The following is a 16,091-nucleotide window of genomic DNA, read 5'->3' as shown; positions in this document are numbered from 1 at the left end:
CGAGTATCATCCTCAGATTCCTCAGAGGAGGGCGAGAATGATTGGGAGGAAGAATACCCCGAGGAAGAGGAAGTGTTATCTATATCCTCCTCAGGCGATGACCAGGAAGCGTTAAAGAAAAGGAAGAAAGGAGGAGGAGGAGATAGCAGATGAAGGGGATTTCGATCCAGAAACTCTGATCCATCCCAGATCCTCAGAATGGGAACCTCCCAGGAGGATTTCGGCATATCTAAAGAAGCGCCTGAGAGCGCCATTAGCCAAAGAGGCTAGAAGCAAGATGAGGGCGGAATGCCCCAGAACTCTTCTCCCTGAAGGAGCGACAGACACGCCGGTAATAGATGAAAAAATGATAACTTTTATGAGTAAGTTTACCAAAGATGTGAGAAAGGGCCTGGACAGATCCTGGCGTTCGTGTCAGGACAAGATGTTGGATATGACGGGGCCCCTCACAAAGATTCTCCAGATGGGAGAAGAAGCGAAGACGAAAGGAGAGCCAATTGACCCGGCAATCCTTATCGGATGGACACAGAGGGCGATATGCATGTTAGGAAACGCTAATCATGCTATTACTACAGAAAGGAGGAGATCGTTACTAGTGAAGATTGACCCAAAATTGAGTGAATTAGCCTCCTCAGAATCTGCCACTTCGGCAAAAGGGAAGCTGTTTGGGGACTCCTTCATCAAGGAGCTCACCAAATTTGTAAATTCATATGCAGCTTTAGATAAAGCTCAAGCCTCTCTTAAAAGAGTGTTCGGAAGACAGATTTTTGGACGGGCCAGCAGAGGGAGGGGTCGTTCGGCTGGCCGGTTCCAATACAATCGATCCTATCATGACAGATCACAATGGAGAGATTATGAGGAACGCAAACAAACACCGTTCTTCCCTTCGAGAGGTAGAGGAAGAGGCAGAAACTGGCGAGGTGAACGTCAGCAGAACAATCCAGGTGAGACTACCAATCCCAGGTATAAATACCATAGAAGTGGGTGGGAGAACCGCTCCATTTTTACACAATTGGTTGAACATATCAGGGGATACCTGGGTGATTCAGACTGCGCAAGGTTTTTATATAGATTTTCTAGATACACCCCAGCAGGAGAAACCACCAAAGGGAATAGTTTTGAACAGAGGAGACAAAATATTGTTAGAAAGAGAGTTGAGAGGTTTGGTAAACAAAAAAGCCATACGTCCAGTATCAGATCAGTCAAAGGGTTACATAAGCAATATGTTCCTAGTAAAAGGGAAGCACAAGACAAGACCAATAATCAACCTGAGAGGTCTAAACAATTACGTGGTATACAGACACTTCAAAATGGAGGGGATACACCTACTAAGGGATATTCTAATTCAGGGAGACTGGCTAGCCAGAATAGACTTGAAGGATGCATACCTGACTATTCCCATAGCAGAGGAACACTGCAGATTTCTGAGATTCATCTGGGGAGGAACGACATGGGAGTTTCGATGCCTACCATTCGGACTGGCATCAGCCCTATGGTGTTTCACCAAGATGATGAAACCAGTAGTATCGCACCTCAGAGCTCAAGGGATACGACTCATAATTTATCTAGACGATATATGTCTGATGTGCCAGGAGAAGGAGACACTGGTAGGACAAGTGCAATTAACAATAGAATTATTAGAAAACCTGGGCTTCATTATAAATTGGGAGAAATCCATCTTAATCCCAACACAGAAGATGGAATTCCTAGGGTTCATAGTGGACACGAAACAGGGAACCCTCAGTTTACCTATTCACAAAGTGAACGAGATCAAGAAACAATTGTGACACACTCTAGCAAAGGGAGAAATATCACTGAGGGACATAGCGAGATTAGTAGGACGCCTTGCGGCTTCAATTCAAGCAATCTTCCCGGGGCCACTACATTACAGGGCACTCCAGAGATTGAAGATATATCACCTCAGAAAGGGCGCTTCATACGAATCAAAGGTGAACATCTCACCAGAAGTGAGGGAAGAGTTGAATTGGTGGCTCATTCATATGGATGCATGGAACGGGAGAGCCATATTGGGTTCATCCCCGGACCTGATCATAGAATCCGACGCCAGCAGATGGGGCTGGGGAGCCCGTTGCGGGAATCTATCGACAGGGGGCAGATGGTCGGATCAGGAGACGAATCTCCATATAAACTGTCTAGAATTACTGGCCGGATCTTTTGCAGTCAAATGCTGGACACAAGAGAGAGTTCAATGTTGTGTCCTTCTAAAGATGGACAATATCTCGGCAGTCAGATATATCAACAGACTGGGAGGGACAAGATCCAGAATTGTTGCGGAACTAGCGAAGGAATTTTGGGAACTTTGTCTGGAAAGAAGAGTTTCAGTGAGAGCAGAATATCTGCCGGGCCAACAGAATGTAGTGGCCGACTGGAACTCCAGATACCTCAGAGACACCAGCGATTGGAAACTGGACGAGATGGTGTTCCAGGAACTAATGTCTCGGTGGGGTCCATGCCAGATCGATCTATTTGCATCGAGATTGAACAGACAATTACCCCGATTTTTCAGCTGGAGACCGGACCCGGAGGCAGAGGCGATAGACGCTTTTCTGCAATACTGGGGCCATCAGAGGAACTATGCATTTCCCCCGTTCTCCATGATAACGAGGACTCTTGCTCAGGTGAGACGTCAGAGGGCATCACTAATCCTAGTAACGCCAGATTGGAGAAATCAGGTATGGTTTCCCAGTCTACTGGAGATGACTTACCAAAACCCACTGGCCTTACCCAAGGGAGAATTAATAATACGAGATCCCAGAGGTCTCAGTCACCCTTTGGTGAGGTCAGGAGGGATCAACCTGTTAGCGTGGGCGATTTCAGGGGATCTTGGATTAGGCCAGGACTATCGAATGAAGCTGAGAACATCATCAACGAATCCTGGGCCCCCGGAACACACAAGGCTTATAGATCAGCATGGGCTAGATGGAGTAGCTGGTGTTTGGAGAGGAACATACATCCCGATGGAACGGATGTAGTACATGTAGCAAATTTTTTAGCTCAGATGGCAGCGCAAGGTAAGGCTTATAGAACCATTAACACGGCCAGATCTGCGATATCGGCTGGACATCCTAGAGTTGATGGACTAGCGATTGGGGAACACCCATTAATTTGTAGACTATTAAGAGGAGTAAAAATGATTAAACCGCCTAGCGAGAGATATAGTGAATTATGGGATGTAGATAAGGTCCTGAGACTATTTTTGACATGGCCAGATAATCAAGATTTGACACGTAAGCAATTTCAGGTAAATTAGCTATGATTTTATGTCTGTTAGCATGTAAAAGATCTTCTGATATCAGAGCACTGGAGATTAATAGGAAGAATATGTCCCCTAATGGGGTGACCTTCCTCATTTCGAAGAGGACTAAGACAGGTTTGAAATCTATTTCATATGAAGTTTTTCCAAATCAACCAAAATTATGCCCAGTTAGATGCATAAAGGCATACGAAGATATGACGAGGGAAGTAAGACCCCAGGGGATAACTCAACTATTAATAGCGATTCGTAAACCTTTTAAAGCGGTTAGACCGGCGACCATAGCCAGATGGCTTAGGTGGGTGATGGCAGAAGCAGGCATAAATATTGAGAAATATGGCGCTCACTCAGTCAGAGGAGCGATAGCTACTAAGGCATATAACATAGGTGCTAGAGTAGAAGACATTATGAAGTCGGCGGATTGGTCGAATGAATCGATTTTTAAGACTTTCTATTTTAAACCTTTAGATAGAAAGTGCAGCATCGCTAGTGGTAAGTAAGCTTTGAACAAGCATAATCAGAGCCTCCGGTCTTGACATAGAATTCAGATTTTCCACACATTTGTTACAGAAAGTCATAATTCTATTAAAGACACGGAGGCGAAGGATTATCCCACCCGATCAATCGTAAGAATGAGATGTTTACATAACATGTTTCTGGTATTATTATGCAAAAAAATCGTATAAGAGGTATAATGAATATGATGATGTTGCTAATGATCAATGTTTATACAAGTTGTTACTAGATGTGGAATTTTACGATTGACCCACCCTGTATCAACTTATAGTCACTGTTCTAATTTATGTTTTTCTCTAGGGACGATGTCAGATGGCAAACAAGTAGGAAATTGAGAAAGGAAGAGAATATCAAAGACGTACAGAACTCATCCTCGCAGGGTCAAAGAAAGAGGAAGAAGGGAAAGAGGACAGGAGTTTTTGTTCATTGAGGACTGGTTTATTGGTTGAGGAATTGTCACGTGGTCAGTTGGAGACCAATAGAAATGAACTACAAATGTTCAAAAAACATGGTTATTGTAGTTTTTATAAGATTTGTATTCATGTTCTTTGGTAATGTTTTCTTTGCTGCTGAGCAGTAAAGTTGAAGAGAAAGCATAATCCTTCGCCTCCGTGTCTTTAATAGAATTATGACTTTCTGTAACGAATGTGTGGAAAATCTGAATTAAGGCTCAAACACACTGCTCACTATGGAGCGATCCCGCGAAGACTTGCCAAGAAAAAGATCTGTGACCTCACCCGGGACACTGCCAAACTGCTTAATTGATGTGCACTTGTAGCACACTTGCCTCGTCGAATGTAGTTGAAGTATGAGTGAGGTCTTCTCATTTAAGGTATGCTGTATCTTGATTGTATGTGCACAACAAGCTGCATTAAACAATGATTCTGTGCAGGTAACTAGCACTCATGCATAACTTAGTGGGAGGTTTACTAACATCACAAATTAGCAGAGGTCAGGTTAAGATACAAAACCAATTATTTTCTCATTGCATTCTGGTATTTGTACACCTGGCTTTATAGTCTGCAATTATAATTACTGCACAAGAAGACGGAATATGGTGTGCTTAAAGCAACTGCTTGACCATCGCAGGGCAGGCCTAATGGCCCAACTAGAGGGCTTCGTTTCTACATTTATTTTTTTAAACATTGGGCACATTAGCAAAAGTGGGATAGTAATTTGCCCCATGGCCATTACTCAAGACTATTCAGATATTTCCAGGACTAAAAAGGGACTGGAAAAGGGTGTTTTAGTGGTATGCACCCTGGGATGGAAAAGCCTGGAAAACAAAAAGGTATGGTGCTTTGCTGCAAAAAACGAGGTTAAGTGCAGCACGGGCAGCGTGAGGGCACAGGCATTTGAAGTGAAATCTTCTCATACAGAATAGGTAAATATATTGCAAGCTATACCTCTTTCTCTCTCCCCTTCCCGCGTCCCCTTTCCCCACTGACCTCACTCAACTCACCCACACACAGGGTCGTACTGGGACAAGAAATAGGCCCGGACACCCACAAAAAAGTGGCCCACCTCTCGCCTTAAAAAAGTGGCCCACCCCGCGCCTCAAAAAAGTGGCCCTCAAACCATCCGTGAATCGCGCCAATTCACGACTTTATGGAAAATGCTACTTATGGAGGGTGCATATGTCTGTCACATTACAACACAACTCATGAAATAACATAACTTTGCATACAGCTCTGTGACAGAGTCCACATCTCCGAGGTGCAGGAGTGGTATGAACCAACCCCCCCACTGTGGTTTTGGGACCTGCTACAAGTAGGTGCTTATACATGGCTCCGCAACCCCAGCAGGGAAGGAGGGTTAGGGTGACGAAGGTTGGATAGGAAGAGAGGGGGTGGGGGGAGTAGGGAAACCAGAATGAGGTTTAGGGAGAGGTTATGGATAGGTTGGGGATGTTAGGGTAAGGTTTTGATCACTGCACATGCTTCAGCGAGCTGTTACACTGATAGAAACACGTCCCTGCTTCTGACTCTACACACATATACAATATCATTATAGCAGTATACAAAGGCACAGCAACATAATAAACACACATGAAGTAGCGCAGCACTTAACTTAGGTTAGTGTCCCTTGTTGTCTCCTGTGATTTTGTTGTGCCAGGATGTGTCGTAGCAGCTGTTCAAATGCTGCAAGAAAGTCCGCCCCTACCATATCAAATAGCAAAAAATAAGCAGCTTCATTAGATTTTCCCTCCCCGCCCCTCCCCATCCCGAGGCAAGAGTTGCCAGAACAGCAACAACTTATAAAAGTGCAAAGGGCCCAGCTCATGCGCTGGGTACTAATAGGGCTGCACGCAGTACTACTTCTGCCAGCGCCTCTATGGATTAGGCCCAATGGAATTTAACATGGCAACAGGAATTATTTTAAATATAAAAAAATCCGAGCCAAGTTGAGGTTTAAACATTTTACATCAGTACATCACCACCACTCACCAGTACTGCCCATCATCCCTGCACTCAAAGAACAGTACTTAAGGAATGAGGAGACTCGTGTGACCACCTGACGACACGGTGGGTCCTTCACTAAAGTCCTGGTAAAAACAAGCATTGGCAAAGCCAACAGTTTTTGCCTGTGCATAAGTATTAGGCATTTGCCAGACAATGCGATCATGTGCCCTGGTTCTCGCACCATTTTCACCCCTGCTACCATCAATGGCCAGTTAACACTATGGCTTTGCTGGGCCTACCCAAAAGCCACAACTGTTGGCATTGACAATGCTTGTTTTTATTTTAAGTGCCTGGGTGGCCAGTAAAGCAGTGCATCAGGTCACCACTGGGGTGCTTGCTGAGCTTTGGCTGCGCTGGCTATGGAGTGACAAGAAGGGCTTGGGTTGGGTGTGACGTGGGTGTCAGAATGATGGAGAGCGTGTCATAGCGATGTTCGTGTACATGCAGAACAGTCCCACACATCAATAAAGTATTACCTATCCAAAAATGCAGTCCCTCAGTAAGTCACCCCAATAAGGTACTATTATAGCAGTCATGACCTAGGAGTAATACTCTTAAAACTAATGCACGTGAAGGTCATATGATTTTAAGCTTAAAATATGATGTCAAACATTTAGAAAAATATACACATGGAAAATATTAAACGTCAATCAATAAAAATGGACATCGCTGTTTTTATTTTAAAAAGTGATACATAACAAAACTGCTTCTTTTACGCTGTTTAGAGAGCAAACACACGATGCATTAGACTTCTCAAAGGTAACTCCTGTGGGTGTGCTCCAGGTTAAAGAGAAAATAGGTCAAACATATAGCAAGAGTTAGGGGCCAAAAGCGTTAACACAGCACTGCACAGCTCAAAAATAAAACAAAGCCACAGCTATTACTCACCTCATCGGAGCCGTTCCTTTCCGGTTTTTCATCTGAATTCCACAATTGTTAAGTAAAATGTAACAGGCAGGCAAGGAGAAAATCCAGACACTTGCAGTTCCCTTTCAATGAGAGGAGCCGTGGCCCACAACAAGCACAGCTACTGCATCACCCTACCACCTGCCAAAACCACCGGTCACAGCAAACAGAGAACAGGCCAAACACACACCGCCTCTTCCCCCGGCTGCAACACAGCAGAAAGGTACAACCCAACACAGATGTAAAACAGGCCACGCAAATACAGTGCCTGCCCTAACGCAGCACGGAAAAAAGAAAGGTAAACAACTTCCCCGCCCCCCCAACAGGAATGTAAAGTGTAGTGTAAGATGAAAGTAGGGGGTATCTTTTTATGTTTATTTATTATGGATGTTCAGACTTGATTAATTTGCATTAACCAAGCATGAATAACACACATCCCCAGCCCAGTCCCATTCTCCCCTTCGCTGTGCGATTACTTAAACCCCGTTCAGTGAGCGCCAGTCAGGCATGAATGCCTCACCAGAAAACTCTGACCATTAGGGCTCATTGCTGGAAGCCTTTCCATGACTGAAACGTTTGAAGACAGCCGGGATTTCATGGATTTCATGAAAGAAAGCAAAACTGGAAAGCACCAAATCATGGCTGAAATGAACCTTCCATTAAAATGCATCATTTCCTTCCTGCTCAGGTGCCGCTCTAATTAACTGCTGCTGCCTTTCAATTTTCAACAAAAGGGAGCTTCTTTTCAGCGTAAACGTTTCCTTTAATGTATAGGAGAGGACAATGCAAGGCAATGCAATGAGCAGAAACAGACTGTGAAACAGACCGTGCTAAAGTGACCAACTTTAAACAGAGAAAGAGAGGGGGGAGGCCGCAGGCCGGCCTAGAGGCTCCGACCTAAACTTACTTGTTGCCATGTCATGTGGTTCCAAGTCCCTGGTCCAGATCCGGAAAGAATCTGAAGATAGATGATAGGGAGATCACAGGCAGAAGCAGGTGCCGCGATGGTCACACTGTGTCTCAGTCTCTGCTGCTGGCCTGCTGCTGCATGGTGCCTGCCTGCACCTCCCTCACTGCTCTGTGCTGTGCACGCACACAGAGACTGGATGCCCAGGGCCCCAGGCCCAGTGAGTGCCATGCTGACACTGCCTGCTGCTGCAGACTAGTGCGCACACTGAGTGCTGCCTTGGACAGTGTGACCGTGTCCAGATGTGACTCTGACTCTAACTCGACTCGTCTGTGCAAAATTCATGCCCAGCACTGAGCAAGAGGCCCATGTGCATTCTACATCCTCAACTCACACCTCACACGTGACATTACTACGTCACAGAATTAACCCAGTCCTCCGGCTCCTCTGAACCTCTGGCGCCGCGGAGTGCTGCTCCCTTCCGGCATAATCATTTCATTGGTTAATTTATATCCCTCCCTTCCCCGGCGGGCCCCAGCTCCAGGCACAAGTTGCTTTCAACTTTGCATGCAAGTCCAACACATTTGTTGTACTTCTTGCAAAGTTGAAAGCAAGAAGTATTTGTCTCTCACCTCTCTCCTCCTCCGAACCTAACTTCTTTCCGAGTCTTTGATACAAGAAAACATAATTATTATGCGGCCCAGCCCAGCACTCATCAGCCAGCCCCAGGTGTTACATTAGCAATAGCATTAGCAGCAAGCTGCAAGCTGCAAGGATAAGCAAAAGTGCTATCTTGACTGCTCACTGGCACGCACAGCCTCCTGGCCCAGGCTGACTGGCGTCAGCAGCCACGGCGGCCCAGGCCCGAATTCCCTTTCCCAGCAATTATTTGGACCTGCCCTGCATTGTGGGGGGGCGAGGGTCGCAATGCGAGCACGGACCACCGCCGCACAGCGGCTGCCCCAGAAAGTGGCCGCGGCCCGGCCCCTAAGCTCCATCTGCATGCATGATGACATTTGATAAATAATTCAAAGCAAGGTAACAATGTTTAAACACACACGTTGTTACCTTGCTTTTATGATGCAAAATAAATGTATTTTCGAGATTACAACAACAACAAAAAACCGGCCCAGGGTGGCGTGAATAAAAAACCGGCCCCCAGGTCCTCAAAGTACATCGGCCATTGGCCGATCGGCCGACGTGGCCAGTCCAACCCTGCCCACACATTTCGTAATTTCAATGGTTGCAAAAGTTTATTTCCATAAAGCTAACCCACCTACAACCAAGACTGAGCCTCCTCAACCCCCTCACAGAGAAAGTCGGTGTGCTTCTAGAGAACTCAATCAATATCCGCATGACAGGTGGGGGCTTGGAAGAGGAGGTTTTGCCAAACAAGGTTCTTTCTGGGCTTGGTAGGCGGCTACTCCTTGCCCAGGTATTGCTTATGCTGGTAGGGTTGATGAGTTGAGCCCAAGCATGGAAATAAAGGGTTTGCATAAGTGTAGGTGGTCCCATTTTCCTAGGCCTGTACCCCTCTTGATCCACCTACCTCCCATGCTCTAGAACGGTACCAGAGAAAAGGAATGTTCGCATCTCGAAGCTTGGAGAAAGTTACGTCACTTCTCCCAGCTGTCGCTTTCTTATGAAAAATGTCTATGCTATCTGTAGCAATGTCTGTAGCAAAAGTTCTTCATAAGAACATCTCTTATTGTGTGACTAATTTGTTTCCTTTCGTTTTACAGGAGTGGTTTTCTCGTAGTTCCAGGTGAAGGTAAGGCAGTCCTTCTTGTGATGTATACGGTATCAATCAAATCTTGTTTGGTTCTTGCTTGCAGGTTTCTGGTCCAAAGGCACATCAGGCGAGTATTCAGTGCCTCCCACAGGTAAGTATTTGTCCAGGATGCAGGAACTTAGATCCTTCCAGCACGGTGAAACGTTAGGTTCTAACGTGAAGCATTTGCAATGGAGTGGGTGGGGCTTATATGCCCGGTCCATAATATGGCACCTGGGATTTTGATGTCCAGCGAGATTTCCAGATTTTGCAGGATGTGTGTGTACTACGTGTTTCCATGGTTTGCTCCTCCACAGATCCCTGGCGTCCCTCCCGTCATTGGCTCCTTCGCCAGTGCCTTAATAGGGTAGTCTAGCTGGTGGTGTGTATGTGGGGGTGGCTCTGTTGGTGAGGGGCTGGACAGCGCATGCCAGGCCACAACCACAAGCTTGCACTGAAACTCGCCAGAACTGTAAAACTCACTGAAATGAACCTGCACGGTTCTTAACACCCCAGGGATGGAGAACTCAGATGTGAACATAATAGCCAACACACATCTTTATGGAAAGACTGATTATTAACCTCTAAAACCAGGATGAGATAGAGACTGACCCATTTAATTATGCACAAAACTTACATGAGGAACACATTGGAGATCGGAACCCAGTTGGGCCAGTCTCTACAACGTTTCCCCCCCCTATTAGGCATAAGACACTGACACCACCCCACAATCCTCATAAACGGGAACCCAACAGTAATACCAGATCTTGATGGCTGGCAACATGACTTGAACTTTTCCGCTTTAGTCCAACCCTAAAATCCAAATACCAGGACTCCTCAACCTCAAGTGCTCCAGCCTACCTCCTCCGTCCCCCATGGATTGACTCACCTTTCATTCTACTAGCATCATTAAACTACTTGCACAGTCAAAACACCCATGGCTTACATTTCACCTGCTACCACCACCCCCTCCACAGGAATTTTGGGGAAGCAGGGAGCTCAGAGCTCATCTCATGGCATGCTACATCTTTGGCGGCATCACATACTGTGCCTTATAAGGAGCTATCGCAGCACTGTCATCTAATAGATTTTGTGTGGTTTCCCTAAGGATGCATAACCGTGTAACAATCCCACAAACCGCATAGAACTACAGAGGAACTCAGGACTCTACCAGCCAGCATTCATCAATGTCACATGTTTCACACCTTGCTTCTCGTGTATACCCACTCCCCTCTTTTTTCATAGAACTGCAGGCCACGACCATTTCAGAGAAGCGCTCATCAAGAACACTTGCAATGCATTATATTCCCATTAAGACGGGAAGTGATAATACTCATTACAGCTCTCAGACAAAGGGAGGTATACACCATGAAGCACTAGATAAAAAACGTAATATTATTGCTACACTTGCAATAATGGAGATGGGTTAAATGGAACACTGTTATGCGTCATCTGTTTAAAAAACCGAGCAGCACTTGAAGGAGACAACAAAACTCATGTTGGCCTTGCCCACATAGGGTCAAAACACATGTTGTCTAAGTCGGGTATTAAACCCACCCTATGACCAACCTCTTCCGACTAGCTTGAGATCTTTAGAACGATATTAGTATCACAAATCAGAACCACTGACGCAGCGCCTATGAGACAAGGGTTCTAACCAGTTGCTATTTAACCCAATTTTGAGATGGAAGGGCGCTGTCTCCTTAGAACCCCCCCCCTCACTGTCAGCAGGGTCCAACGCATAATCCAACTGATCACCCACTTTATTGGATATGTATCTAGTTTTCCATGCATTTGGTCAAATACAGAGAAGCGCTCACAGATGTATTAGCTCAGGATGGGGGACAAGAACTCCCATGGTATAAACATGTTAAATCCCTACCGAGGAGAATGCAATATATAGAAATGTGGTAGACTCCAGCCTGTACTAATCACTGTTCAGTGACACAGGTCAAAACAACACAGAGTTATTTCATGACAATATAGTCTTAGAATGCAAGCAGTTATTTTTGCATTGTATGTACTTGGCCAGCCCTAAAGAGAAGGGGTATATATGAATTTAGCTTAGAAAATATTTGGACCGCATCCACTGCCAATTTGCTAGGTCACAATATATAAAATTTAGCACACTCCCCATAGGTAATGTATAGAAAAGTTAACATTTGTTAAAAAATGACTGTTGTATGAACTGTGAGGACATTGAATCATTCCACCATTTCGTCCAATGTAAAGAGAAGGACTTATTTAAAAATCACTATTAAATGCCCACAGCATTAAGTCAGTAAGAGAAGCAATGCATTTTCGCAGACGATGTGGTGTGTGTGTGTATATATATATATATCAGTCAAAATAGATTGATTACACCCGCACTGGCTTTAGGCTGCAAATGAGACTGCCTCCTTGATGTGCAGAGAAACCAGTCGGAGACAATCAGTAGCTGTGGAGGTGAATTGTGCAGGGAACCAGGGTGCGCCCCTTCCATCCAGTGCTGTTCGTGTTAAAGGTACTCTGGAGGGTGGAAGTTCCAGGGTGCTACATTAAGACGATATACGCCTTGCTTTGGAGTGCCACACTGCGGGCTACTCCACCACCACCATCCTCCACTGTGGGTGTTGGGTGTGAGTGGGTTCCCTGAAAACCTGATGACTACAGCAACCATAAGCCCTTGCAGCACAATCAAAACATCAATTGATTACACCCGCACTGGCTTTTGGCCGCACTTGCCAACTGAATTCTGACTGGTCAATGTTTTGGTTTCAAATTTATTTTGCAAATAGGGCTACCAAATTATAATGTGTTCTCTTTTTTATGACATTCTACATTTAAGTAGTAGTATTTGGTCTTTTTACCAAATTAATACTTGCGGATAAATGCCTTTTACATCAATAAATAAAAACAACAATGTCTACAAGGGATTAGGGGGCATGTATAACGTCACTGCAAGGAGTGGTGGTTGCACAGTGCACAGATTTTTTTTATCCCCGTTTTCTGGCGATGATACTCAGATTTGTGCTGTAACAGTTTTACAATAAAATTGCTGTTGAGAAGTAATTACAGATAAGGCACAAAGTCGGCTCTTGGTCAAGTGAAAGCGATGCTCTTTTTGGGGTCTCCTGAAGAAAAAAAGTGGGACAAAATGTTGTGCCGAGTGGGCTTCTTCAAGGCGACTTGTTGAAGAATAAAAAACGCATCTGTAGCCATAGTGACTGTGTGGTCTATACAATACACAATGTCGCCGTTTGGCTAGTGATCAGTAGAATCCAAAGAAGCTTTGTTAATCTGCATTAAAGAACTCAATTGTTTTGGTCAAGAAATAGTACTGAGCGCGACATAAAACAACATCCCCAACAATTCACAATAATGCCTACAAGTTGATTTAAGTGAGGCACAACTGATACAATTCAATGTTTTGGGAACGACAAGGTCATACAGACTGCAGGGTTCAATAGTGTATCTAAGAAAGTTACATACAATATTGGAAACTGAGACAATCATTAAAAGAACATGATGAAATATCAAAAAGGTAAGGCCCGGCCATCAAAAAACAGAGAAAGAGAATGTATACAATTAAACTTTATTACAATTACATTAGAACTAAACAACCCTACCCTAAATTCAGACAAAACATGTTGAACTGGTTACGCACAAACGACTGCTATCACCCACCGCCCTAGTACTGCTCTAGATACCTGCCACCTATCTGTGTTCCACTGCTATCTGGCGGCCCCTGGCAGTCTCGACCTACTGCTTTACCACACTGTACCCATTACATACTGTACTAGGTGACTGCATTATGTATATGTGACCTATTGCACCACGCCCTCACTGTAACCGGCAAGTGGTAGCAAGTTATTTCTGTATGCCTGTACCCATTGTTTTTTGCTGTAACTAAGCTTTAAGTATACTTGTCCTGTTTGCGACCAGCTACCTAAGGGTTCGGTGCGCATCACCAAATAAATAAACAAACAAACAACATCCTAACGCTCTTAACTGGGCGAGGTCACCAAGAGAATAAACAGAGAGAGACACGACTGCATTTAAAAAAGACAAAATAAGGACACTAGAAAGGGGATTGTATTGTACATGGTGGGGGACTGAGCTCGGAAAACTTAGAACAAGTCGGCAAACAACCATCTAAAAGCACTACTGCATTAATAACTATGAGCAGAAAAGCACAACAAACATCCCTGCTGGTAAATCAACAACAGTTGTCTCCAATCGCTGCATATATTTTGAATCATAGTTCAAACATAGAAAAGAAGCATCCACTAGTAAAGTTTTAATTTAAAAAAAATACTAAAAAGTTTCCGAATATACAATCAGCATGTTACTTACAATGTTTTCGGGAATTAATAATCCTCATGCTAATTTCTAAAGCGCAATGGCGAAACGGAAGAATCTGCGGGTTGGGGAAGCAGCAGTGGGGTTGTGATGTACTCTAAGGATCACATTTTCAGAGTTTGTACACTGCTGGTACCGGTACTGGGTCCGGTATTTACAATCGCGACGCAGTAGCCATGCTCTCGGGACTCTCATTGGCTGCTCGGCGGCCCATCCCAAATGGGAAGAGTGGGCGTGTGTGCATAGCTAGCCCTCGATTGGCGGAGAGGTGGAGCGCTTGGTGACACGGGCTTCATTGCTGTCAAACTACAGAGACCATAGCGCGGGCCAATGAGAGCGGTACTGTGCATAAACGTGCAAAGCAGGGAAAAAAATAACCCGCAAAACGGGAGAAGCGGCCTGTTGTATGTGATCATAGTGGCATAGCGTTCCGCAGAGTCAGGTGTCGCCAGGGCTGACCGTGCCAGTGACCGTAAATACCCCCAAACAAAGAAAATACAGCTACGCCAAATGGTGCGGTAAAACGCTGCCTTCCACCATCGTCGTGATATGCCCTAGCCACCAAACTGCATAGCCCCGGTACAGCACAGGTTTTGCATACTGCGCGTTAAATTTATGCCAGATCATTGGCTCCTCTCTCACAGACCGTCGTTGTTAAACATAGCCCTGTTTCACAATCACCCAATTTATAAGCGACATCCATGAAATGGCTTCCCACGGGTTGTGGGAGAGCAGTCTTAGTCAATCGTTCTCCGGCAAACAAGATGACAAAAGGTCTTCAGGTTGAGGTTAGGAAGGATTTACAGAGGGAGGACACCAGAAACGTAGGACTGCAGGTGGGGATAGCAGAACGAAAGCTGCGACATGCCTGCAATAAAAACACATATGTTGTCTGCCGGCGTGGCCCGAGATGAAGAGCGGTCAGGTGTGATGATAGTGATAAGGAAGCACTACTCACGCGGCCGGTTCTTCTTGCCGGAGTCGAGCCTCCTGCGGAGCCGGCATTTCTTGGCCGGCGAGTCATGGCTTTGTTGGCGATATTGGCAATCTCCGCTGCCCACAGAGTTCCGCAGTAGACGCTGCTGCGCCGGCTCCAACGGAACACGAAATCCATTCTGCAATTGCTGCCCATTGACGAAGCAGGCGGTTCCTTTTGTAGTGCTCCGGCCCGGGGGATCCTCCGCCCCGTCCCCCATTACCGCAGCAACCGCTGAGACCAAGCCTCTCGGCTTCCAAGAGAGCTGGCGGTGTCTTCAGTGTAAACGAAAATCCAAGTCACTTTTGGGCTAGGGGTCGACAATAGGCGGCGCAGAGCGGCTCAGTTCTCCGAGGTCACTCTCGGTCATTTCTATGTTCCCGGCTGCCTCTCTCAGGCTCAGCCTCCCCTGCGGCTTCTCAGGCGCAGCAGAGACAGATGGGGGCGATGGAGGCGGGGCGTTCGACGGACATCTTGGAAAAATGTTCCACACATAAATTCGTGTATCAAAACAGGGAACAGTAAAATATTTTTTAAAAACAGTTAACAATGCAATTCTAATTCTATAACATATGCATACTGGGTACGTTTTTAGTAAAAGTAATATGTGTTTATCTGCAGCTCAATCTATTTTAAGTATGTGACTTTTTGCCTAAACATCGTGTAGCTCTTCTAATGCAATGTTGTCAAACATATTTCTTCAAATGTATTTACCATCAGAAATGTTATTTGCATTGAAATTGTAAATACAGCTTTCTAAGATGGCTCCAGGAACTCGGAGGCTCTTGGTTCGTATCCATGCCTGTGTCCGTTTTCTATTTTACTGGTCTTGCTTTTCTTGGGCGAAAAGGGAACGGACAGGTGGGATGCGAAGGTGATTGGTCCTCGAGCAGCCCATCTCGTACGCATTTAGTTCTGTATCCCTTTTCTTGACATTT

General features: G+C 45.3%; 1 protein-coding gene across 2 annotated transcripts in view; it reads right to left on the bottom strand.

The window, feature by feature from the left end:
* The window catches only part of PANK1 (pantothenate kinase 1), a 589,765-nt gene extending 574,129 nt beyond the window's left edge, over window positions 1-15,636 (bottom strand). Inside the window, exons 1-2 of one of the 2 annotated variants that reach the window (XM_069611322.1) lie at window positions 15,136-15,265; window positions 14,172-15,045 (exon numbers count right to left, since the gene is read on the bottom strand). In XM_069611322.1, coding sequence (XP_069467423.1) covers window positions 14,172-14,199 — 28 coding nt within the window. In that variant the 5' untranslated portion in view covers window positions 14,200-15,045; window positions 15,136-15,265. Of the gene's footprint in view, window positions 1-14,171; window positions 15,046-15,135 lie in introns of both variants that reach the window. The other variant, XM_069611321.1, reaches the window with a different exon arrangement.
* Between the last annotated feature and the right edge of the window lie 455 nt (window positions 15,637-16,091).

This window comes from Ambystoma mexicanum, chromosome 8 (genome assembly GCF_040938575.1).
Source record: "Ambystoma mexicanum isolate Mex_15411 chromosome 8, UKY_AmexF1_1, whole genome shotgun sequence".
In the NCBI taxonomy this organism is placed as follows: Eukaryota; Metazoa; Chordata; class Amphibia; order Caudata; family Ambystomatidae; genus Ambystoma; species Ambystoma mexicanum.
The sequence above is the reverse complement of the archived record's forward strand: the minus strand, read 5'-3'. Positions and strand labels throughout refer to the sequence as shown.